The 24196-nt window shown below is 45.9% G+C and overlaps 1 protein-coding gene across 3 annotated transcripts in view; it reads right to left on the bottom strand.

The window, feature by feature from the left end:
- LOC139530809 (zinc finger and BTB domain-containing protein 16-A) overlaps positions 1-24196 on the bottom strand; it is a 119724-nt gene that overhangs the window by 3092 nt on the left and 92436 nt on the right. For 2 of the 3 annotated variants that reach the window (XM_071327521.1, XM_071327539.1), the window contains exons 5-6: positions 5919-6089; positions 995-1165 (exon numbers count right to left, since the gene is read on the bottom strand). In XM_071327521.1, the coding sequence (XP_071183622.1) occupies positions 995-1165; positions 5919-6089 (342 nt within the window). The remainder of the gene's footprint in view (positions 1-994; positions 1166-5918; positions 6090-24196) is intronic. The other variant, XM_071327529.1, reaches the window with a different exon arrangement.

Raw genomic sequence — 24196 nt, 5'->3', positions numbered from 1 at the left:
GTTGCCAATGTCGATGATTCATCAAGCGGCTCCCTTTTGTGCGCCGTGGCCTTTGACTGTGAGCTTGTCACTAGCTCTTGTTATCTCCAGTGCGCTCCGGCTCACCGCAAACGAAGGCCCCTGGCCCCCACAAAAGGGGAAAGGGGGGTGGGAGAGAAAAAGCCAATTATTTGACAGGCTGCCTTGATAGTGCGGCTTAACAGCTGGCTTATTGAATGGAAGACGGGGGGTGAGTTTTGGTGGGGGGTTGGAGCGGGTAAAGCTTTGGCTCAACAGCAGCCCTCGGAGGCTAGGTGGTGTGTGTGTGTGTGTGTGTGTGTGTGTGTGTGTGTGTGTGTGTGTGTGTGTGTGTGTGTGTGCCCTCATCGTGGCAACCTGAGAAATCCAGAGTAACAGCACATGTCCCTAATCCTAATGTCTGGGGATGTAAATTCAGCCAACACAAGAGTGACAAGTCCCTGAGACTGACTGACACCTGGTTGACACCTTTATGGAGCTGTAAAGGCCTGGTATCAATTTGGAGGCTCCTCACCAAGGTTCTGTTTCCTGGCCCTTGGAATCATTCATAAAAACAGTCTGCTTATAGTACGCCTTGTAAAAGCAGCAATCTAGTGTACACATTCTACTACACACACTGATCCCAGCCCTTCTTAATGCCCAGTATAACACTATTGAACACATACATTAGATTGCCAATTTTACATACACTTCCCCTCCTTCTGTGTTACAGCACTGAACTCAATCCGTTACGGAGCCGAGGCGGATCTCTAGTGTCTTGACTTAGTGTCCAGTGGGAACTACTGGTAGAAACTATTAGTATAGTACACTAACTCTATTCGTTGAAAGCTCTCCTGTGTATCATAGCTGACATTTTCCCACTGTAACAGAGCTGACATTTTTATCCGTGTTACAAAGCTGACATTCTATTGGCATATTTCCAGTGTAATGGAGTGGATTTTCCTGTCCATTGTGAACCTAACAATGCATACAGTACCTGTGTGCACACGGTAGTGGGTCTCCAGCTGGTGCTTGAGGCTGAACTTCTTCCCACAGCCGTTACATTCGTAGGGCTTTTCCCCGGTGTGGATGCGCTTGTGGCCCTTCAGAGTGCTCTCGTCACGGAAGCAGCTCCCGCAGAACTCGCACTCATATGGATGGTCACCTGCTGAACACGGGGGACAAGGGAAGGGAAAACATTTATTGGAGTCCACTCATATCTTTGTGTTACGGCTGCAAATAGACAAAAAATGTAAATGCCAAAAAATAAATAGACAAATATGTCAATGGACATACAGAAATAATAGAATTACAAGTGGTTTTCTATTCAATGCGAAGATGAATCACGTGACAAATCACACTGAGCTATCAGCGGCAGAACTCAAACATTCTTATTAACACTAACGAGATAGCACCCCTCTTTTTTCCAGTCCACTCTCAAGTTCTCTCTTTTTGTAGGTCAAATTAGAATACTGTACCCTTGCCGCCCTGGTGCCACTCGTGTAATTGGTATTCAGATGTCAATAATCAGGGATATTATGATATGCGGGGGCTCTCTCCAGCGCTCGGCTACTAATTGCTTTCCTGTGTCTGACTAGCAGCCTCCCATACATCATTCGCTCCCCACTACAGATGCGCCACGCTGCCAGGCGTGTAATGTTCTTGATATTTAATGCATTTCACTCAGCCGCTGAAGGTTTAAGTCATCGCCAATGACCTACGCGTTTCATTATCTGGCTGTCCGAGCGGCACCGTGCCTAGGAATAAATTGCATTTCTCGTTATGTACTGTCATGCTCTGGCACCCATCACCCCCGTTAAGAGACAATGTCAATTTCCTCCAGCACGTATTTTCATTGGAGACGCACCCTTAAATGCTATTCACTTTTGGACGTGGCGGCTGTTTGGGGGGGGATGTGACGCCCGGCGAGTTTGACGCTTTCGGGTTGAGGGGATCATTTTGAAAGGGAGGGCAGTGACAAAAAGACAGCGAAAACGTGAGAGATAGAGAGAAAGAGGGAGAATCAAGAGTGGAGGGATGAAGAGAGAAGGGGGAGGGTAAAAATCAATAAAAGTGACAGTCTTTATTTGTCTGCATGAAGTTATCAGTGGCTCCCGCTGTAAGACATTGTGCTCTTTCTAGCGTTTCAGTAGCTGCAGAGATCACAATCCATCACAGAGCGCGGCGGGGCCCGTGCGACGCTACAGGAATAATAATGGAGCTGAGATTCACCTGCCTTTAATTAGAAGCAGGCTGAGCCCCAACCAGACCAATCCGGAGGAGAGCATGCTAATGCTCAGTGCACAGACTACGGAAGGTTATTTACCTTCAAATGCACATAGGCAATGTGTTATAAGTCATACACTACATATATAACTAACACTTCAAAATGTCATTCTTATTAGCAGGGGAGCGGACTTCATTGCTTCCCTCTGAAAAAAGTCAATGTTTGACATGAATAAAAATGCCATAATCACATTGTGTTGTGCAATCCAAATGCCAGGCAGGACTTAATTTTGTCAGGAATCCATTAGCTCCCGGGCACTGGAGATGCAGCATCGTAAATCAGAAGTCTCTCTCTCTCTCTCTCTCTTTCAATGCCTGTTGGGATCTAAGACACAATGCCTGGGGTCTAATGACAGCGAGGGGGCACAGATGAGGACCCAGCACACCGAGGCAGAACCGTGGTATGGGAGTGGACCCTTGGGTACCCCGGGCACTGCCACCTGCGTTTCCATGCCCCCTGGGGGTGCTGGCGCGGACAGTGTACCTGCTGCCTCGACACCTGCTGCCTAGCCCCCCTCTCCCCAGGCCCTGGCCAGGGCAGGTTCATTATGCTATAAGCGGCTGTAAATCAGGGGGCTCTGTCACTGCCAGGGCCATCTCTCTCTCTCCTTCTCCCTCTCTAGCCTGGCGCTATCAAACAGCTGCAAACACAAAACACCCTGCTGCAAATGGGCCCCTAGTTAAAAAACAAGCGGCCGCTGCACAACAACGGAATATTAACGAGGGCCTGGGCCGCAGCACGCGTCTGCAAGCACGGAGGGGAGGGAGGATGGAGGGAGTGAGGAAGGACAGAGGAGGCTGCCATGACTGCCATCATTATGAGCCCCCATTGTACAACAGTGAGTCTGTGTGTGTGTGCAGCCTCTCGTTTCAGGGACAGTGTGATGGAGGGAGAGAGGTGAAGTAAGAGGGAGAGGGATAGACAGCGTATCAAAGAGAATGAAAATGGGGAGGGACAAATGAAGAGAGACAAAGAGGAAGAAGTGAGAGGGAAATAGGGAGGAGAGAGAGAGACTGTGGGGTTAGCCTACCCTTCTCCAGGGAATAAATCATTGGGAGATTGATACACTCACTGTAATAAGCATCATTAAATCGGTTGCCTCTCTCTGTCCTCAATACTGAATCAATGTCAAAACAGTAGGTGACATCAGCGAAGCTGCTTTCTAAAGCAATCAGTTTTCCCGAAACAACCTCTGTATCAAGCATGCTAATACTGTGTATATTGTACTCGCTCTAGCTATTGTGCTTGCAGCTGCGAGGTAGAAGGCAGAAGACATGAGGGAGATGACGATGGTCTTGTTGGAAAAGGGCAGCCAACAGATGGACTGCTTGACTATTGCGCTCTTCCAACAAGTAACCTACTACTGCGTAGTACACACAGAAACATGAACGAGATTATTATATCATCAAAGGGCAAATATATTTAAGAATTGCCAGTTATTTCCATTTTCTGGAAATTAGGACTTATTTTTGGCGACATGCGTCTTGCCGACTTTTTAATCCCTTGACAAAGGCCCCCACATAATATTAAACGGGTGCTTGCGACTGGCTCATTGTAATTTAATACACGCCTACGGAGGATCAGGTTCAAAGCAGCGAGACACTGCTGCCTCACTGCCCGTGTCTGGCTGCAGCTGCCGAGATGGGGATTGGGATGACATTTCAGCAAGTCGTGCGTGGGGACCGTCCGCGTGTCCTCTCTCGATGTTTGCAGTGAAAGCAGAGTAGCAGACACACGGGTACAGTATACAGGACCGCCCCGTCTTGTCACTCGCGCTAAAATGCAGCGCCTCGGCTTGTAAATAGGCCGGCTGCGCTCATCTCGCCGCATTCATTTCAATTATTTATCCGTGAGACTGTGAGCTAGATCAGCTCTGACAGTGAGGCTGTTATTTAAGGTCGCAGAGAGAAAAAAAGGGATGCGAGAGCGAGCGGCCATCCTTTGCAAGCGAAATGGGATTCATTTCCATGTTCTCATATTCTGTCAAGGTAACAGGGGCTTCTCCCTGAATCACCTCATCCATCAGGCTATTTCACTCTCCAGCCTTGTCCTATCACAACATATAGTATTAACATGGCCTTTCCTCACTAACAAACCAGCCTTGAGGTAAATAGCAGCTCTGTTTGATCATGGCATATATTCATTCAGCAAATGACCAGATCACCCTGTTTGTTCAGCCAGCCATGCCAATAGTATACTAGCCTACTAGGAAGTAGAAAGTGTCTTTTTGAGCCGGGATAACATGATTCCTTCTAGGAAGAAAACTTGAAGTGGGTTAGATAGGCCTAAATAGGAAACAATGTTCCGCAGCCAGAGCCATGAACATGATGCCGTGTGACACGTGCTGTTGCCCTGCAGGCTCCACACAGTTTAAACCCAGGTTGACGTTTATTGGGATGAATCCTGTCCTGGCGCCAGGCCTGAGCGATTTCCACTCGATCGGCCACAGCAAACTCAAAATTTCCTATATCGTAAAAATGTATGAAACCAAATGTAGATATTTTTTTTCTTAATATAAAGTTAGGCATAAAGTTAGCAGGGTGGTTAAAGTTAGGGTTAAGGTATAAAATTATATTTTATGACTGTGGCAGTGCCAGCTAGTGACTACCCTACAGAGCTGCCTCCAGTACATGAGTCATCCCAATAAATGCCAACCTGCATCTCTAGACTGATAATACTGCATTGTGTTCTTCTTTCTGTTGGGCTACTGAGCCATCGCTACTTGTCAAATATACTGTCACCCATGTCTGTTAACGGGACAGCTCATCACGCCTTCATAAGAAATATGGATCCCTTTACAGCTGTTGACCTGAGGGGATTGTTTTGACAACCTTTTCCCTGTACGTCGTTAGCAAGTCTATGGCTTGCTTTCACCTGGTTTGGGATATATGGTGCCCTACTAGACATAATTGGTTGCCACAACATAGCCAAATTATCTTGTCACATCGTAAAAGTCTAATTATTACCTTTCCCAACATCACAACAATAGCTAGGTTTCCATCCAATTTGACAGATTTTCATGCAAATATTAAAACATCTGTTTAAAAAAATGCAATTTTCACACCAGAGGTTTGTTTCCATCAAACAGACTTGTTGCGGACAAAAAGCAGTGCATGATGACGTAATGCACATAAAAAGCACTTTGTCGTATAACTTTTAATTGACCAAATAGAAAAACCTAAGGTAATATGGTTCCATCCATATTTGATCAATATTTTCGCATAAAAGCGTTTCCACCACAATTGCTGCAGAATTAATTTGACACAAAAAGCTCCCCACCATGTCGAACGAACAAATTGTCTATTTACATTTGTGAAATTGTACCGACACTTCCTGTTTCCATAACAGCTGTCGTGATTTTTCCTTTTCACACGACATGACTTTACTCACATAACAAGGTTGGATGGAAACGTGATTATTGCACAAGGTAATGTCTTGACCAACCTTCCCACAATCGTTCTGCAATGTTGTGTGACGGTGTCCTGTTGTTAGTAGGATAGTCTGAGAAGGAGTTGGAGTTTACTGTTTATTGCAGGGGAACATGAGTGGCCTATAGCTGTGTGTCCTAGTGCTCTAGGATAGATGGGGACTTGACATGGCTGTTACTAAACGGTATTCTGCCACTGCCACTGACCTGTGTGCGAGCGCAGGTGGCGTTTGAGTGCGGTGTGGCTGGGGAAGGTGCGATTGCACTCGCTGCAGATGTAGCTGCGCACGCCGGCGTGGACCTCCATGTGCTGCTGCAGCGCCGGCTGCGTCTGGAAACGCTTCCCGCACAGCAGACAGAAGATGGCCATGTCCAAGCCTGAAGGAGAGGGAGGAGAGGGTGAGTTTTCTTTAGTCATTTAGTCTGGTTTATAGATTTACTTGAGCAGGAGATACTTTTGAGCGCAATCTGACAGAATATCACATGTTGACAGTCACGTAGCCAAGTTATACATCATTTCTGGAACAAGTCAAAAAGTAATAAAGGCATCTCTTTGTTCTATGGATTTTCAACATTATTGTTCATTGTACAATGTGGTACATTTCTTGAGATCTGTCTAGTCTTTCTTTTAAGGAAAGACATATCCTAAACCAAAGGAGGTGTCTGTCATTGTAAAACACCACTGGGAAAAGCACAGCAGGCTTGAACATTGCAATTGTGATCCCTTACCACAAGAGGTCAGTACCAAGATGAGAGCAATGACAACCAAGGTGAGCAGTGTGACAACAGACAGGCTAAGGACTGTGTTAGACTGGACGCCGTCAACACAATGGGATGTGCAATGGCCCTGTTTCTCATGCTTGGTGCACTTTAATATGGCCCTCATAGAACACACTGTGAGGATATGCTTTCACAATCTTTTTAAGCAAACCATTTTTAATCACATAAAAACGTTTGAAGATGTGCTTAATACTTCAGTTGAGTCTCGAGTCCAACAAGTAGCATTCATTTTTCTCCAGCACAGGCAAACAGGAATACAGCAAGCACAAACGTGCACGCACACACTCTCTTCACACTTTTTCAATTACCAGACTGGGGAAAACTCTGGGGAAAGAGTGAGTGTTTAGAGCTCAGCTTCTATTTCATCAGTCAATAACGCATCTTTGGGGCAAAGCTGCCACTAATTTAAAAATCTATGAGGAGCGGCAGCCTCATGTTCATAAACGCACCAGAGACAGCCCTCCCCCTGGATCAATCACTGTCTTGCCTCCACACTCGGGAGAGAACAAGGAGGGGGGAGAACAAGAGGGAGGGGGGAGGCAAGAGGGAGGGGGGGAACAAGAGGGAGCAGGGGGAGAGAGGTAGGGGGGGAAAGGAAAGATGAGGAAAAGGTAGTGAGAGGAAATATCAAGCAGCCATGTGCACGGTGAAGAGAGCAATAGGGTAGAGGGAGAGAACAGAGGGAGAGAGAGGGAGAAAAACAACAAGAGAATAAAACAGGGCCTGTCTTTAAATCTTCTCATAGTGAGGCCATAAAGGCACTTCCGTGCTAATAAATACTTCTTCCCCCCCAACTTCTTCTTCTCCTTCTTCCTCTTCTTCTTCTTTTATCAATGAAAGAGGGGCCATTGATTGGGGCCGATTGTCGCTGGAATCCCGCCAGGACTTGAGGCACTTAAGGTGGCTTGATTGACAGGGCTGCCTCACTCCTTCTCCCTATATCCCTATCCCCCTCTCTGTAATTTAACAACTCAGGGTGCTCTGGAGACAACACAGAGGACGGAGCATGACCGCTACCTCAGGGCTACCGCACACAAACAATTAATGTCCAAAACTAAGAGTTGAAGTATGAAAATGGTTTGAGTAGTTTTGGGGGCAAACAGAAACAGGGCGATTGAGAGAATGAGAGAGGTGGAAGGGGGAGAGAGAGAGAGAGGGAGGGAAGTAGAGGGACGGGAGAGCGAGAGAGAATGAGGGGAAGGTAGGGGGAAGGGACAGAGCGCGAGAGAGAGTGACAGGATGGGGGGAGGGTGGGGTGGGAGGGAAAGCTGTGCAGGAATGTAAGAGGTTAGCATGCCTTTGACCTGGGTATGGGATGAGGTGAGGTCTGGACATGGTGGAAGGAAAAACTAAAACCTCCACGCTGACTGGAGCTCCCATTTAACCCCACCAGATCTGGGTTGAACTACTATTCGAAATCATTTCAAATACTTTAGCTGGGCCCGATTGAGCTTGCATGTTGCAATGAAACAAATTAAAAAGCCCCAAAAGCACAAACCCCCAAAATACTTTGAGCACTTAATCAAACACTCAAAGTATGTAGCTTTTTTAATAGTACTTGAACCCAGGTCTGAACCAACTACTCTCATTCCTAAGTACTACTAGGATTCCCATTCCCACACAGGAGGTTACCTGATTCCCACCACACAATAATAACACTTCTATGGCCGTAAAACGCAGACCTGTTTAATGCTTTTAAGTGAATGGCACACAGGACTACTGTGTAGGAGAGAGTGTATGCACGCACATGACCGCGTGTATGTAAGTGTGTGTGTGTGTGTGTGTGTGCATTAATCCTGATGGCACTGCTCTTGTAGACTGCCCTTTTACCTCTGATATTCCGTCACACACAGACGCACTAGTTCAGTACAATAACCTGTACTCACTTCTTTGCCTGCGCTCTCCAGCACCACAGTAGTATATGCCCTACAACACATACTGTAGACATTCATACACATTTACATAATGGTGCAGCAGTCTTTCTGAGAAGAACTGTGTTTACCGTGCCGTTGTGCAAACCAGATGGCAGCTGCAATCTTGGGGTCAGAGAAAATGTGAGGGTCGTTGCCTCTTCATTAAGACCATACGAGACATGGGTTACAAGTGATCAATATTAACTACAGTATATACTGTACTAATCAAAGTAATTAAAAAGTACTTTCTTTTTCAAAACATACAAGCTTTCAGAGTACTACGTCTGTCATTTTTAAGCGGTTTGCCATTTGATACAGCATTTGAACCCATGACGACTAAATAATAACCAATCCTCTATTCCGCTTGGTAGAAAAGAGGAAAGAGGAGGACATAAGAGGACACAGAGAGCGAGACAGAGACAGAAAAAGAAAGAGAGAGAGAGGGGGGGGGGGGGATTGAGGAAGAGAGAGAGAGAGGGGTACAGACAGAGGTGAACAGGGCCTCCAGTGTGTCATGGAAGCGCAGTTGTGCTGATTAGCGTTAGCTGGAATTAAGTGCTACAAAGTGAGGCAGCCGGTCCAGTCTGAGGGGGTTGGTGTAGGCGATGGGGTGGGGGGGGTTAGAAGCAGCAGTAGCAAGGTGAAGGGCTGACGGATGAAGGGAGGCACAGAGATAAAAAAGGAAGGTGGGAGTGGAGGAGAAAAGTAGTTGACCCGGGAGGTCTATTACAGTGTAAAATTGAGTCGGCCCAAAGTGACACCTGAAAAGAGGTGGTGGTGGAGGAAGAGGAGAAGGGGGTCTCACTCTGGAATAACTTACCTCCTCTCTCTCATTCTTACTCTGTCTATTTATAAAGGCCTGGCCACAGTACATTGGGGAGGGGGCTCTACTCTCGTCTGGATGCTAGGCAAGCGGTATCTTAATGGCCCTGGAGTGGCAAGCGCCGTTATTTAAGCAGGAACGGACAGGGCCTTTAATGGAGAGGAATACTCCTGGAGAGCAGGGTGACATGCCCGGGAAAGGTAGGCCTACAGCCAGAGGAGAGAATAGCTACAGGCCTGCATGCTGGTAGTGGTGGTGGGGCTTGACGCTGTCTGTCTGCCATGGCCATTCCTCTGTGGAAGGGAAGTGATGTAGGTAGAAGTGCCCTTGTGATGAAAACCAAAGTGATTTAACTGTAGATGAATCCTTATGCTTTTTATGAATTCTGCCAACACCTCTTTCAGAAATAAAATTTCTTATTTTTTGCTTTGCAATGAAACGAAAGTATTACTATCAACAGTTTTACTACGGAGTGTCTAGCTTGCTGTTAGAACATGACAATGCATGAGTCATACAGTAGGTGTGAGCGAGTACTGAAGTCACTGTCAATTAGCTTCTTTCAGCTCAGCCTGGCTCTCTCCCGCTGCTCCGTCTACCACCTCAGCCGTCTGTCTGCTAGCTGGGTTCTCTTTACCTGTTGCTTTTCAATGAGTCGCTGAAACATTCACTGTTGAATCATGGGAATTGTAGGAGAATCGATTATTCAGTAGAGCCACAAAGCCCTGCTTGGGGGGGGGGGTGAAAATATCCACGGTTTGTGTAAGGACTGGACAATGTATCATACGATGGTGTGTGTGTATGTAACAGAGACTGACTGTGTGTAAGAGTAAATTACTGTGTGTGTGTGTGTGTGTGTGTGTGTGTGAGGAAGAGACGGAGAGAGAGCACACACACACAAGGTTGTATTTACGTCAACCTTTCTGTCTCATTTAACCCAAACAAAGAGGGAGACGTGAGCCTAATATGATGGAGAGAGACTTTTACGACCGTGTTTCACGGCATATTAAATGCCACTGCTGCACAAACCTGGGTCCACACTTATCTAGTCAAAAACCATTGGTGTGACCAGCATATTACACCAAGTTTGAATAATAACAATAACAACACAGCTGTGATCACCATTACCACTTCGGATGTCCTGGAGCTATGGGCATTGGTCAGGCGTCATTTCGTCACTCATAGGTTGCTTCTCTAGTACCTAGTGCTTGAGGAGGTACTAAAAGTCAACCAGCTGTGTCTGTGTGTAGTGCAGTGTGTGAGAGTGTGAGAGAGAGTTGTCCCTGCCTTCAGAAGAAATCCCCCCCCAAAAAGCTACACTCACAGGCAGACTTGGCTTCGACTGCCATCTACCTTCACATCTTCCCTTGGTGTGAGCTAAACGGCCACGAGCACTAGGTATTTCTAGTCTATGTATCTGAAGCAGTCCTCCTGTTCTTGTCAGTACCACACCTAAATGGATGGTGACTGCTGTCTTGTCCATGGGTGTGTTAGGGTACTAAGCACCACAGGGTTAATGAAGCAGAGAGGTCTAGGGACCTGAACACGGGCGTCAAATCACAGGCCATTAGATCAGGGTTAAGGATCCACAGCCCTGCCTTTTACGCCCTCTTCTCTCTCTCATCAATATGCTCCAGCATTTAGCAGGATCCTGCATGTACAACAACAACAAGTCTGCCTCTTGACTAGTACTTTCAAAAATAACACGCGCAACAGCAGCAATGGGTGTCGCTGGTAAGAAACGTGTCACACGTGAATTATTCCCCTTGATGAATGAGGAATTAATGTGTAAATAACTACATAAAGTGGGTGTGTGGTGGGGGCGGGCGGGCGGGCTTGAAGAGAAGAGTGTGTGTTTGCGCTGTGAGAGAGGTTGGGCCTGACAGCAGGGGGGGAGTCAGAGGGGGCAGCTGTGGAGGGACAGGTGGGGGTGGCGTGGCGTGAGGGGGCAAGGGTGTGCACCCGGAGAGGGGAGCTCTTGGCAGCCCCTGCTGGGCCCGGGGGGACAATGGGTGCTGGCAGGGTCTGCTGAGGGGGACAATACCGCCAGTGGACTGCCAAGACCCACACCCCGAGCTGCAGTGTTGGGGGATGTAGCTACCAAACATATCATTCCTCCTATTCGACACATTGAAGGTCTTGAAGAGAATGACAAAGGTAGAATCTCCATACCAGTTCAACACAGAGACCCATTTTTTCCACTACGCCCCGTGAGGTGCAATGCCGCATTGAAAGCCTCCATGACCTTTTCACATCCACGGTAACCTGACGCATGGTGAAAACCAACCACTGGTGAAAACCAACCACTGAGGGGTCTTGTGTCCGAGACAGGCAAAGCGGAAGGAGAGGATAAACACCACCTCTGTCCCTCTTGCCTATAGGGCTCTGGTCAAAAGTAGTGCACAATTTAGGGCTTAGTGTTCCATTTGGGACATACCTTCTGTCTCACCTCAGTCACCCACACAGATCATAGTCATATTTGGACTGTGGGGCTGTGAGGCCTCAGTAGGCGAGGTGGGTCGAGTGGAATCAATGACCAGAGAGACACTGTGAGGTAAACGCTGTCTACTGTCCAGCTCCCAGCAGCCTCTATCTCTGAGGCCAAACAAGGCAGTATGGGGGCACTGGCAACATGCAGCAACACAACACATGTCACTGAGAAAGGTTAGTGACACACAGAGGTTCTGAACTGTGGAGAGCTAATTGATGCTAATTGATAATATTATTTTTTCCCCTAATGAGAGTACAATGCGCTCATGTACCTTCTGTTGAGTGAGAATTGTTTCTTTCTAAACTCACGTCCGGCCTGCACCGGTTGTGTTAAAGAGCCTGGTATGTGCTCACACGTGCACGCACGCATACGCCTGGAGGAAAAGAGCAGAGCCATCTAATCCCTGAGAGTGGCCTGGCATATCAGAGGCACCAGGCCTGGACCCCGGACAACAGGTCTTGACCGGAATACAGAGAAGAGAGAGGGAAAGAGGGAACGAGAGAGAGAAAGAAAGGAGAGCAGAATGGAGAAACACAGAGAGAGAAAGAGAAAAAGAGCGAGCCGCACAGGCTAATTAATTCAAAACGCCTCACTGGCTTTGATAAGAAACGCAAGAAAAGAGCCTCGATTCATTTTTTATTGATCTAACGGGAGAGAGGGTGAGAAAGAGATAGAGGAGGGAGAGAGAGTAAAATAGAGAGACCGAGGATTACATCTACATGCAATTAATAAATATCCATTGTCGGAATATAATGATCTGTGGAATATAGACATCCAATCAAATGATCGGCTGGCTGTATTTACAATCATAAGATATGGTTTCTCTAACACACAATCGAACACGATGTTTATATAATACATACAAGACCTTAAAAGGAACCTGGCGTCGAATAAAACCCTCATTATTCTCCCGAGCTCAAAAACACCACACAGTGTAACCAACAAACCTGGGGAAAATACCGTGTCCTGCATACAAAACACAATTTTCGCAGTGCCGTGCGCCACCATCCATGCCAATAGTGAGTGATAATTCACATCAGAGTGTCATGGAGCGGGCATCGCGAGATGAACCGTTCTCTGGTTAGATTAATACCACCAGATGCAGACTAGATGCAGCTTTCCATGTTGTCTGTAGCTTGTGAGGTGTGGAGACACTTAGTTGCTTCTATGTTATTTTGTTTTGTTGCTTTTTTGTGCCATTGCTTTTTCTGGGTGCTACGTGTTGCTTGTCCTATGTTGCTCTGAACGGGCTCACTGCTCATTGTGTTTGTTTGTATTGTTATTGTAATTGTTTTTAGTAACGTGCCCGGGGACTGCGGTTGAAAATTTGCCGGCTGGCTAAAACCAGCACTTTTACTGAAACGTTGATTAAATATTCACTATCCCTGTAAAAATGAACTCAAACTCAGATGCCATATTAATTACCCAGAGATACCACACTGCATGGTCAACGAAATGGACATTTGAGCTTCAAGGGAAACATCTCTATTCTGGGAAAATTCATCACTTGGAAATATCTGATGGTCCTCCTCACAAGATACAGTAGGCAAAGTTTTTGATATGTTTATGGTACAGGTGTTTCATATATTTATCAATCAAGAGCCTTAACCAATATTCAGACTGACTGGAAACAGTAAACTGCAGAAGTTTGATGTTGACATACCGACTGGGTTTTGTCTGGCATCTATTTAGGAATGTACATAATGGTCTGTTCCGGGCCATACCACCTTCCCTACGTATATGCAAGGGGTGTCACTCTAGTTTAGATGGCGGGCCTCTTGATTAATCTGCCCTGCGCTGCCGAAAAGCTCTTAAAGATCATAAATGGCGTACGGACAGAATTTACAACATCAGCAGGCCGTTCAGCAGAGAAAGAGGTGTTGGGGGGGGGGGGAAGACGAAGACAAACACACAAAGAACGGGCGCCGTGCGCCTTTGTAAGAGAATATAATTTACAGTGCACAGCCGGCCCTTGCCTTTGGTCCTGCGGATAGTTTACAAAGCAGAGGACCGTGCTCGTTCGCCCTCGCTTCCTCACCCCCTCCTCCTCCCCCGCCTCGCTCTTCCAATCCCACAAATCCGATTTAATCAGACAACTTGCGCAGTGTGGTTCGAAGTAAGAAAAAGGATAATTAGTAAACAGAGAGCTACTCGGCAGCTTCATTGGCATTCGCACAGAGTTACTGTGTCGCATTTAAAATGCAGTCTGATGAAGTCTACAAAATCAAACCATTTGTTACTCCTATTGAGGAGGCTTCAGGCCAATGGCAATTAAATTGGAATTAGTGCGGGGGAATGAGATACGGCAGATTCATACCAAGGAGGGGGAAACTGTCTGGATGATGTCTGGAGCGTGCTCAAGTTTACAGTGGCCAAGGCTTGGATTGTAAATAATGTGGTTTCCGCTTGATCTCTTTCTCGTTCTCCCTTTCTGCCATGACCGCCTTTGTCACCATACCCCACGTCATTCCTCTTCTTGTTTGCTTTTTTGTCCTTCTGTTTAGGTTCTGAGTAAATTCACCCATGTTTATCATGGTCTTATTTTCTATATACAAATAAACAAGCCCATGAGGAATTATTCCTGAGAAATACACATGCAGGGTACTAAATCCTATGTTGACAGCAATACAGACGCATTACATCATCACACAGGGATGGAACCAGATCAGCAGGCTGCCACTCAGATTTGGGTTGACAGGTTTATCATACTCACTGATAATCATATGAGTCTAGCGCGTGTGTGTGTGTACACACTTGAATAGGAATTGGAGCGCATGTGCATGTATGTATTTGTATGTTTTTACTTTGCATGTGAACGCATCTGTGTATCTGCGAACCAAACAGCTTGTGTATACTGTGCATGTGCACGTCTGCTTTGAATGAGAGAGAGAGAGCGAGAGAGCGAGAGAGCGAGAGAGAGAGATGCCATTTGCTGTGCCACAGCTGATTGGGCACAGTGGTAATGGGATGGGGCTAACGGTGGGCGAGAGGGAGCACGCTGGCCAGCGAGGGAGGCTGCGGGCAGAGAGGGGACAGAGGGGGGAGCAAGAGATGGGAGATAAATGGAGTGCAAATGATAGGGAACAGCTCCTGCAGTAGAGCTGGCTTCCCCAGTGCTCGCCTCGCCTGGCCGTGGTAACCGGGCCAATGGTTGCCAAGGGTGTCGGTGGTCACAGTCCCCTCATTGGCCACGAGCGACGGGCATTTACAATGTAGGGTGTTGTTCAGGGGGATGGCCAGAAGGGGTCGAGGTGGATGATTGGTCAAAATGAGTGGTTGTAAAGTGTCTGGTCTATCATAAAGGGGGACATCTATACATGTAATCAATGTGATGGGTTTTACATTCATTTCAAGGCCAAATTAAACACATTTTTGTAAAATATGAATATATATTTTTTAACAATTAGACAATTGCACTTGTATATCTTAAATAACTATACTACTTCGTAGTCACTTCTATAACGAAGGTTACATACATACACTGAGTATACAAAATATTAGGAATATGACTGACTGACCAGGTGAATCCAGGTGAAAGCTCTGATCCCTTATTGATGTCACTTGTTAAATCCACTTTAAATCAGCGTAGATGAAGGGGAGGAAGAAGGATTTTTATTGCGACATGGATTGTGTATGTTTGCCATACACAGGGTGAATGGGTAAGACAAAATATTTAAGTGCCTTTGAACGGGGTATGGTAGTAGGTGTCAGGCGCAACGTTTGTATCAAGAACTGCAACACTTACGGGTTTTTCACGCTCAACAGTTTCCTGTGTGTATCAAGAATGGTCCACCACCCAAAGGACAACTCAATATTAGGAAGGTGCTTGGTACAAACTCGCCTGATTCAACTCATTGAGGGCTTGATGATTAGTTGACAAGTTGAATCAGGTGTGCTTGTCCAGGGCTACAAAAAAAAAGTGTCATGTTTGAGGGTACTGGAGGACTGGAATTGGGAAACACTGCTGTAGGTTGATGCCAATACCAAAGAACATGACTGGAAATACAAAGGATTTCCAACAATGAAAATAAATGACACCGCTCACTCAGATGACAAACTGCCACAGTGAAAAGAGATTTGCACAGACAAGTCATTTGTATGTCCTGTGGTTTTCCGCTTAAAATGCTAAATTGTCTGTCCCTTTGTTTGCTTACTGATGAAGCTTCACATTTGATCGCATTCCTTTCCCCCCCTCTTCTTTTTACACTTACAGGAATTGGAGACCTGCACCTCGTAAATGGTTCCTAGGAAATGTATTCAGTTGACGTAATAGTAAAATTGTAGACTATCCTTTTGTTGGAGAAAACACTGTCAAAAAATATTTTGAAACCAAAAAAAGGATGTATTGTATATCCTTAAAAATGCAATGTGTTATTACAGATTCAATAGAGCAGGGGTTCCCAAACTTGATCCTGGGCCATTACACTCACCCTCCCCCCGGGTGCACATTTTGGTTTGAACCCTAGCACTACACAGCTGATTCAAATAATCAAAGCTTGGTGACAAGTTGGTCATTTGTATCAGCTGTGTAGTGCTAGGGAAAAAACTAAAACGTGCCCCTGCATAGAATACAGTGCCTACAAAAGCGATATGTTTAGAATGGGCACCTGTACTTCTCCATGACCCTAGGGGACTGAGGTGTCTTGAGACATCATGTGATCCGAGATCAACTGAGCTCTACATCCCACCATGAGAAACTGATGTAGAGAGTACGAGAGAGTGCGAAAGACAGACAAACGGGAGAAAGCACAAGCATGCTCCAGAGAAATAGAAAGACAAAGGGAAAAAATAGGAGAGAGGGAAAGCAAGACAAATATAGGAACACACTGTCCATAGAGAGAGAGAGAGACAGACAGACAGAGAGATGTAGGAAACTCCACTCTGAGGGGCAAGTGACAGATCTATCACCTTTCTGTCTGGGAGCCATCCAGTTTGTCTGACTGTGTATATGGGAGTGCCACCAACGTGACAACTCATCGGCCCCCACCGTCTAACACACCCCTCATTTCCTCTCACTGTACCCTCTCACCATCAACCCCAGTGTCTCCAGTCCACACATTAACAATCCTACATTCAATTCTAGATAGTTCAACTACAAACCAACCAATTATTTTCTCCACTTTCCGCCCCTGTAGTGATGTGTGTGATTTTGTACATAGCCCAGTAGCTTCACAACCGATCAGTGGTTCACCCATTCACCCTTCTCCACTACCCCAACACCCCGCAGTGAGAGATTTTGCTGTAATCCATACAAATGAAGGGCTGGGGGACAAAAATCCCCCCTGTTGGTCTCTGCTGTAGTCATTAACAGGTTTAAAGTGCAAGAAAAGCCACATTCCCATTGCGTCTTTTCCCCATTCCATTGCCTTTTTCCCTTGGTATGACTGGTTGATAATGTGGCTGGGAGTGGAGCAGAGCACCCCTCCATCCCTGCATTGGAATTCACTTTCTGCATCTTCCCATGATTTATTCCCAGTGGCCATCTGGACAGTGGACAGACAATGTGGCCAGGGCTCTGAATGACCGGCCGTATTAGTCATAGGCTCTTAGGCTCGACCTCTTACGTCCCTAATCTTTATACTTTTGGTATTTTGCTGTGGCCAAATGACCGGAGCTAGGCCCCCTCCCCTTATCCCTCCCTCCCTCCCTCCCTTCTCTCTTTTTCTCACTTGGCGCTGACACGGTCTTTCCCAGTGGACAAAAGGCTTTCAGCGCCTCTCTACTGTCACCCCCCTCCCTCCTACTCCTCCCCCTTCAACCTCTAGTCCAATCTGACAGGAACGGGAGTTTGTTTTGTTTTCTGAGACGTCTTGGGAAACAAGAGAAAAGGGGACTAAAGCTGCACGGCTACAAAAAAATGGGGGGTTAGGGTGATGGTGGTGAGCTGGTGTGGGAGGGAGATCCCATGGGTGCAAAAAAAGGTAAAACTAATCATATCTGAATGCGATGGGAGAAGCATGGCCGAATGACTTATAAAGATAAAGGTATTAGGTATAATAGGGATGGCATGCTTCTCCCCCAGCTTAATGTAGGCCTTTGTGGGTCCTAGGGTGCTACAAGTATCCCTTTTGTTGGCGCTTCGGTTAAGGGCAATGTACATTTCAAACCTCGCGGCCCAGGGAATGAATGCTGCCTCGAGACAACTGGCTAGCCTAAGTGAAAGCTGTGTTTGTATAACTGCAAAAATGCCTAAATAGACAAAGGAACAGTAATCAACGTGCCTTCCATAATTTGGGAGCCCTTGACCGTATGGTGCAGCGCTCTGTTCGCGTGTGAGCGTTTTTGGCGTAAACAACTGAATGAAAATGTGAAATGCAAGGATCATCGGATCCATTTTGTTTGCCATTTGTCTCCAGACTGCAGTTAAAGCGCAAACAGACTTCTTTGTTCCACACACAGGGTCAAATGGAGCACTCGGGGGAAAAAGCCAGCACCTCCCTTGGTCAGACAAACAAAAACTATGTATATGTGATGTCTGATTACTGGAATAGGGGATACAGCACTGCATCTACCAAGCCAATCCATAGGCTCAATACAGCCATGACATTTCATCTTAACAATGGGAACACTCCAAGTGTCTAATATTCAAACTCCATAACCCTGTTGTACTGAACAGCAACAGAGAAAAGGCAAACAAGCTATAGCGAGAGAAAGCAAGATATGGAGTGAGCGAAACAGAGTGTGAGAGAGAGGGAGTGAAACAGACACACAAAGAGCGCAAGCGAGAGATGGAGTGAGTGAAACAGAGAGACCGAGAGAGAATGAGAAAAGAGAGAGGGATGCATTGGTCCGAGCCCCTGCCCTGTCTCTCCCAACATTTTTCTGTCAACTGTTGGGAGAGACAGGGCAGGGGTTGACCATCTCAATTAGGTCGGGCCATTTTACTAATGATCTCTGAAACATGTTGATTTAGAGAGCGGTACAGCCCTGACCTTGAAGCCAAACAGCAAACAGCACAGCGCTCAACAAGTCTTTGTGAGGGAAGAAAATACTTTATTTATAGATCAGCTGAGTGTCGATCAAGCCGCAGCATCAGGAAGAGGGCCCCTTGGAGGTGGGGTGGGGGGGGGGGGGGGGCCTGGGGAGCGCTTTTGAAGAACTAATACAGCATTCTGCCTCAATCTCTCCAACCACCCTTTTAATTCCATTAGAAAGGGAATTGATTTGGGTTGGCTCTTAGCGGCCACAGAAGACCAGTAGCTCTCTCGCTCTCTTTCTCTTACACACACACGTACGTAGCGGAGCCTACGCACACACACACTATCAGGTGGAAATGGTCGACGGAAAAACTAAATCATTTAAGTGGGTTAGCCAGGAAGATGTGAATGTATTCGTTATTTTCAAAACTACATTTGGCGTTATGGGACGAAGGCGGAGGAGAGGCAGTCGAGATGGAGCCCAAGGCTTTCAAAGCTGATGTGCGTACATTATCTATAATCAATACGCCTTTAGAGGGACTCGGAAGAAGAAAAGCATGCGCGCACACAGTCCGTTAAGGGTTCCCTCCTTTCATTTGTGTGAAATCTAATGAATGTACTTCTTCATATTAGTGGAGACACTCATCGTTGTTTATCCCTGGGAGATAACACCTGTCAGTCTGACAAAACGCTGGGAATTCATCTAAAAACAGATGTTACTATCAAAACATCTCATCTACAACCATCCGTCTCAAGTCAGCACAGGCCTTCGGCATGAGTGACGTCAGTCTGGCAAGAATTTTGGCTCATAGTGACTGACGAGCTCTATGTATAACTGTAACTAAGAACAAGTCTGACTTTACTTGTCCTTCTACTGTAGGCTATAAAAGTACATCTGGGCCGATATGGACCAAAATACATATTGCAAAATCCATATCGCGATAAATTGACTAAATTGAAGCGATAATGATAAATCGAACGATGTGCACAACAGTTTAAAAAAAATACAAACAAATCCATGACCTCCCGAGTGGTGCAGTGGTCTAAGGCACTGCGACCGGGAAACCTATGGGGCGACTCCTGTGGCGGGCCGGGCGCAGCGGTTGCCAGGTGCACGGTGTTTCCTCCGACACATTGGTGCGCTGGCTTCCGGATTAAGTGGGCATTGTGTCAAGAAGCAGTGTGGCTTGGTTGGGTTGTGATTCGGAGGACGCACGGCTCTCAACCTTTGCCTCTCCAGAGTCCGTAAGTGAGTTGCAGTGAAGAGACAAGACTAACTAAGAATCGGATACCACAAAATTTGGGAGAAAACGGTATAAAAAAAGAAATAAAATAAAATCCACTAGTTTGATGGTTATTGACACCCATATTAGCAAACGTATTTAATTTCAAACTTCACATTTAGCTAGAGAGGATAATAACGATGTCACGACCGTCGTCAGGGTGGAAATGACCGGACCAAGGTGCAGCGTGGTAAGCGTACATTTTCCTTTATTTATGTAAATATGATATGTAATATCATTTTGACTTCATTTCATATCAATTTGATGATTGATCAGAAGTAAGGATCTCAGTTGAGAGTTCATCAGATTGTTGGAAAGGTTTTGAGATATGTCTATTAAAAAAGGATACGTTGTTATTGTTGCATTAAGTTGTGATTTATAATTCATTCAAGGACAACCTTTGCACCTTGAATGGCAAGTAATGGTAATTATAGTATAGAAACCAACAACTGTCCAGAGGCATTAGTCTCAGTATGTGTGTGTGATCTGAGCGTCAGTAGGGCTAGACGGACAATCATGCTTCCTGCCTATCACGACAATGTGAACAGGCAAGGATCTCATACCAACATACCCACGAGTCTCTCAATGGGCTGCCTAATAGAGACCCGAATTATCATGCATAGCATAACTTGACAAACATAGGCTTGGTGGAAGTGCACTTTAAATCAATATCGCCAGCCAGATTTTATCAGAAATGGTATTATAGCCGATTAAGATCTTCTCTTCACTGTGAAGTTACAAGGCTGTCGACCCCACATTCAAAAGGTAGTTCAATTAGTAATTTGCAGCGCAGAGCGTCTGGCAGCCCAGAGTAAAGAGGCATGTTTCAAAGGGATATCAAAGTGAGCCGAGAGACTCGGCGAGGCAAAGAAACCCTGACAAGAACGTTACAGCTTTGTATCCAAGTGAGCAACAAGTATGGTCCTATAGAACGGATAATGCCATCATAGGCCTGGAGTTCACAGGGGCAGTTTCTGAGAAACCTGTGTATGTAATCCTCATGCATTGCCTACACACTTAAAAAGTGAACATGCACTATATATACAAAAGTATGTGGACACCTCTTCAAATTAGTAGATTCGGCTATTTCAGCCACACTTGTTGCTGACAGGTGTATAAAATCGAGCACACAGGCATGCAATCTCCATAGACAAACATTGGCAGTAGAATGGCATTACTGAAGAGCTTAGTGATTTTCAACATGGCACTGTCATAGGATACCACCTTTCCAACAAGGCAGTTAGTCAAATTTCTGCCCTGCTAGAGCTGCCCCGGTCAACTGTAAGTGCTGATATTGTGAAATGGAAACGTCTAGGACCAACAACGGCTCGGCCGTGAAATGGTAAGCCACACAAGCTCACAGAACGGGGTTGCAACACTCTCTACCAAGTTCCAAACTGCTTCTGGAAGCAACGTCAGCACAATAACTGTTGATCGGGAGCTACATGAAATGGGTTTCCATGGCCCGAGCAGCCGCACAAAAGCCCAAACCATGCGCAATGCCAAGCGTCGGCTGGAGTAGTGTAAAGCTCACCGCCAATGGACTCTGGAGCAGTGGAAACGCGTTCTCTGGAGTGATGAATCACGCTTTACCATTTGGCAGTCCGTTGGACGAATTTGGGTTTGGCGGATGCCAGGAAAACACTACCTGCCCGAATGCATAGTGCTAGCTGTAAAGTTTGGTGGAGGAGGAATAATGGTATGGGGCTGTTTTTCATTGTTCGCGCTAGGCCCCTTAGTTCCACTGAATGGAAATCTTAACGCTACAGCATACAATGACATTCCAGATGACTTTGTGCTTCCAACTTTGGGGCAACAGTTTGGGGAATACCCTTTCCTACTTTCAGCATGACAATGCCCCCGTGCACAAAGAGAGGTCCATACAGAAATGGTTTGTTGAGATCAGTGTGGAAAAACTTGACTGGCCTGCACAGAGCCCTGACCTCAACCCCATCGAACACATTTGGAATGAATTGGAACGCCGACTGCGAGCCAGGCCTAATGGTCCAACATCAGTGCCCGACCTCACTAATGCTCTTGTGGCTGAATGGAAGCAACATCTAGTAGAAAGCCTTCCCAGAAGAGTGGAGGCTGTTATAGCAGCAAAGGGAGGGCCAAGCTCCATATTAATACCAATGATTTTGGAATGAGATGTTCGATGTGTCCACATCATTTTGGTCATGTAGTGTCTATATAGGCCATGGGCTTCTAAGAATGCCAATGGCAAGTCTGAATGCAGACTACTAGTGACAATGATAAAAGGCACTATAATACATTATAAATACTGTGTCTTCCGATGGTTCATTGATGTGTGCTAATGGATGGAAAATAAGGCCTAAATTAAAATAATTATCTATTATAAGGACCATCATTGTCATTCTCCTGAGGTATGGGATATGTCTGGTGTTGCCCTAGATTGCCTAAAAGCAGATAAACAATCCAATTCAATAAATTGGTCCTGCAGGAGAATTATGAGAGGGAGATTAGTGGGAGATAATCATCTAACTGTAATGATAGCCGCAATTGCACAAAAATGGACAATAAATTCATTTGTGAATTAAAAATCACAGATAAACTGAAAGGAAAGAGAGGAAAAACCCTACGGATATTGTACTGTCTGCATGCAGTTCACCAAACTGCCTCTGAACACCAGGTGGAGCTCTTCTGACTCGACCACCCCACTGTGTTCGCAGTGCCTCGACTCTCTGCTCCACAAGTGAAGCGAGTGCAGGCAGGGGGAAGACCTCAAATGACCTCACAGAGTTGGAACAGGCTCCAGAAATCCTGGATTTTAATTTTTCCACTTTCCTACAGCTGTAATGTGTGTACAATAAAGATACAGATCAGGGGCTGAAGATTAGCCTATAGAAAGTAGGTTCGGGGAGGGTCAGGAGTTTGTTGCGCTGCACTAAAAGTCACTGAAGGGGATAGGAAAATAACAGATTATTCCAGTCAATGAGTGAGAGTTGCTACTCTGCCAAAGCCTCAAAACATAGAGAAATGGGGATAATTGAATCTGCCTTGTATTGGAAACATCGCTCAGACAGCAATATTGGCGAAACAGCTCAAAGCCCAACCTCAGAGATGTGTACAGCAGATATTATGATATCAATGTATTCAGTGTTTTTACAGAGTGACTCAACCACCTAACCTGTCGCTCTGACGTTTCAGTCTCTCCCTCCTACCTTCTCCGTCACCTCTCAGCGAAATGGTATATCGCTATGTGCAGTCACAGTCAGTCAGTGATACCTTGAGAGTCCACTCAGACAACCACAGTGTGGGCATCCCCTCTATCCCCCTCTGCAGTCGGTAGTCTCTTCTCCCTGTGGGCCGTAGATCATCCCCGACAGACCCCAGGAAATTACAGCGTGGAGAGGAGAGGAACTTATCGCGAGGCCAGAGTGGCCGTTATAAATCGCCACACTTTTCAGGGAGTTTGCAGGCACCTTGTAGTAGTAGTCTGCTTGGATAAAAACCCTACACAGACGTACACCATACACCACCATACACCACCATACACCACCATACACCAACATACAGATATGAGCCAAAGGGGCAAATGCAAACCCAAATGCAGTTATGCACAAACACTGACACACATACAAAAAAGTGAGACACCAAAACAGACACTCTGTCCTCACACATTGAAATAAATGTCTCTGAAAGTATTAAACATACATGCATATCAATTAACTGCAAAAGGTTCAGGATAACACAACTTTTTAGAAAAACACAAATTAGAAGGGAATGAGTGAAACGTTTAACTGAATACCTAATCTTTCACTAAAAAGGGAACCTAACCAGTAAGTGGACAGACCTTGCATTCTGGTGTGAACGGTTATTTTTTTAAGACTTGTGCCCTTTCACCTGGCCCCGAGCCCTAGCCTGGGGTTAAATTATAATCCAGGTCCTGTGACTACAAAGGCTGGCCCCTGAGGGTCAAGGATTGGCACATTTTTTGAATTGCACTGTCATCTTGAGCCCCGACCGACTGCACATCAAAGGATTACATGGCCAGGCCTCTTCCTTCCACTTGTGTTAAGACAGCAAATTGCCAAACCAATTCCGCCTTCTTCTCTAAAGCATTAAATAAATTGGACTTGCTTTTGGAGAGGAACATTTTGCTTGCGTGAGGAGAGTATGATCTCAGAGAACTTTCAGAATAAACCGCTATCAAATTAAATGGAGATCCGACTATTGGAAATTCACAAAGTTTGTTTTGAGATGTTTTATGTCAGCTCTTATCTTTGAAAATATTCATCTTAAAAGACTAAGGCTCAA

Source organism: Salvelinus alpinus, chromosome 1 (assembly GCF_045679555.1).
Source record: "Salvelinus alpinus chromosome 1, SLU_Salpinus.1, whole genome shotgun sequence".
Lineage (NCBI taxonomy): Eukaryota > Metazoa > Chordata > Actinopteri > Salmoniformes > Salmonidae > Salvelinus > Salvelinus alpinus.
Note: the sequence above shows the minus strand (reverse complement) of the source record. Positions and strands in the feature narration are given on the sequence as shown.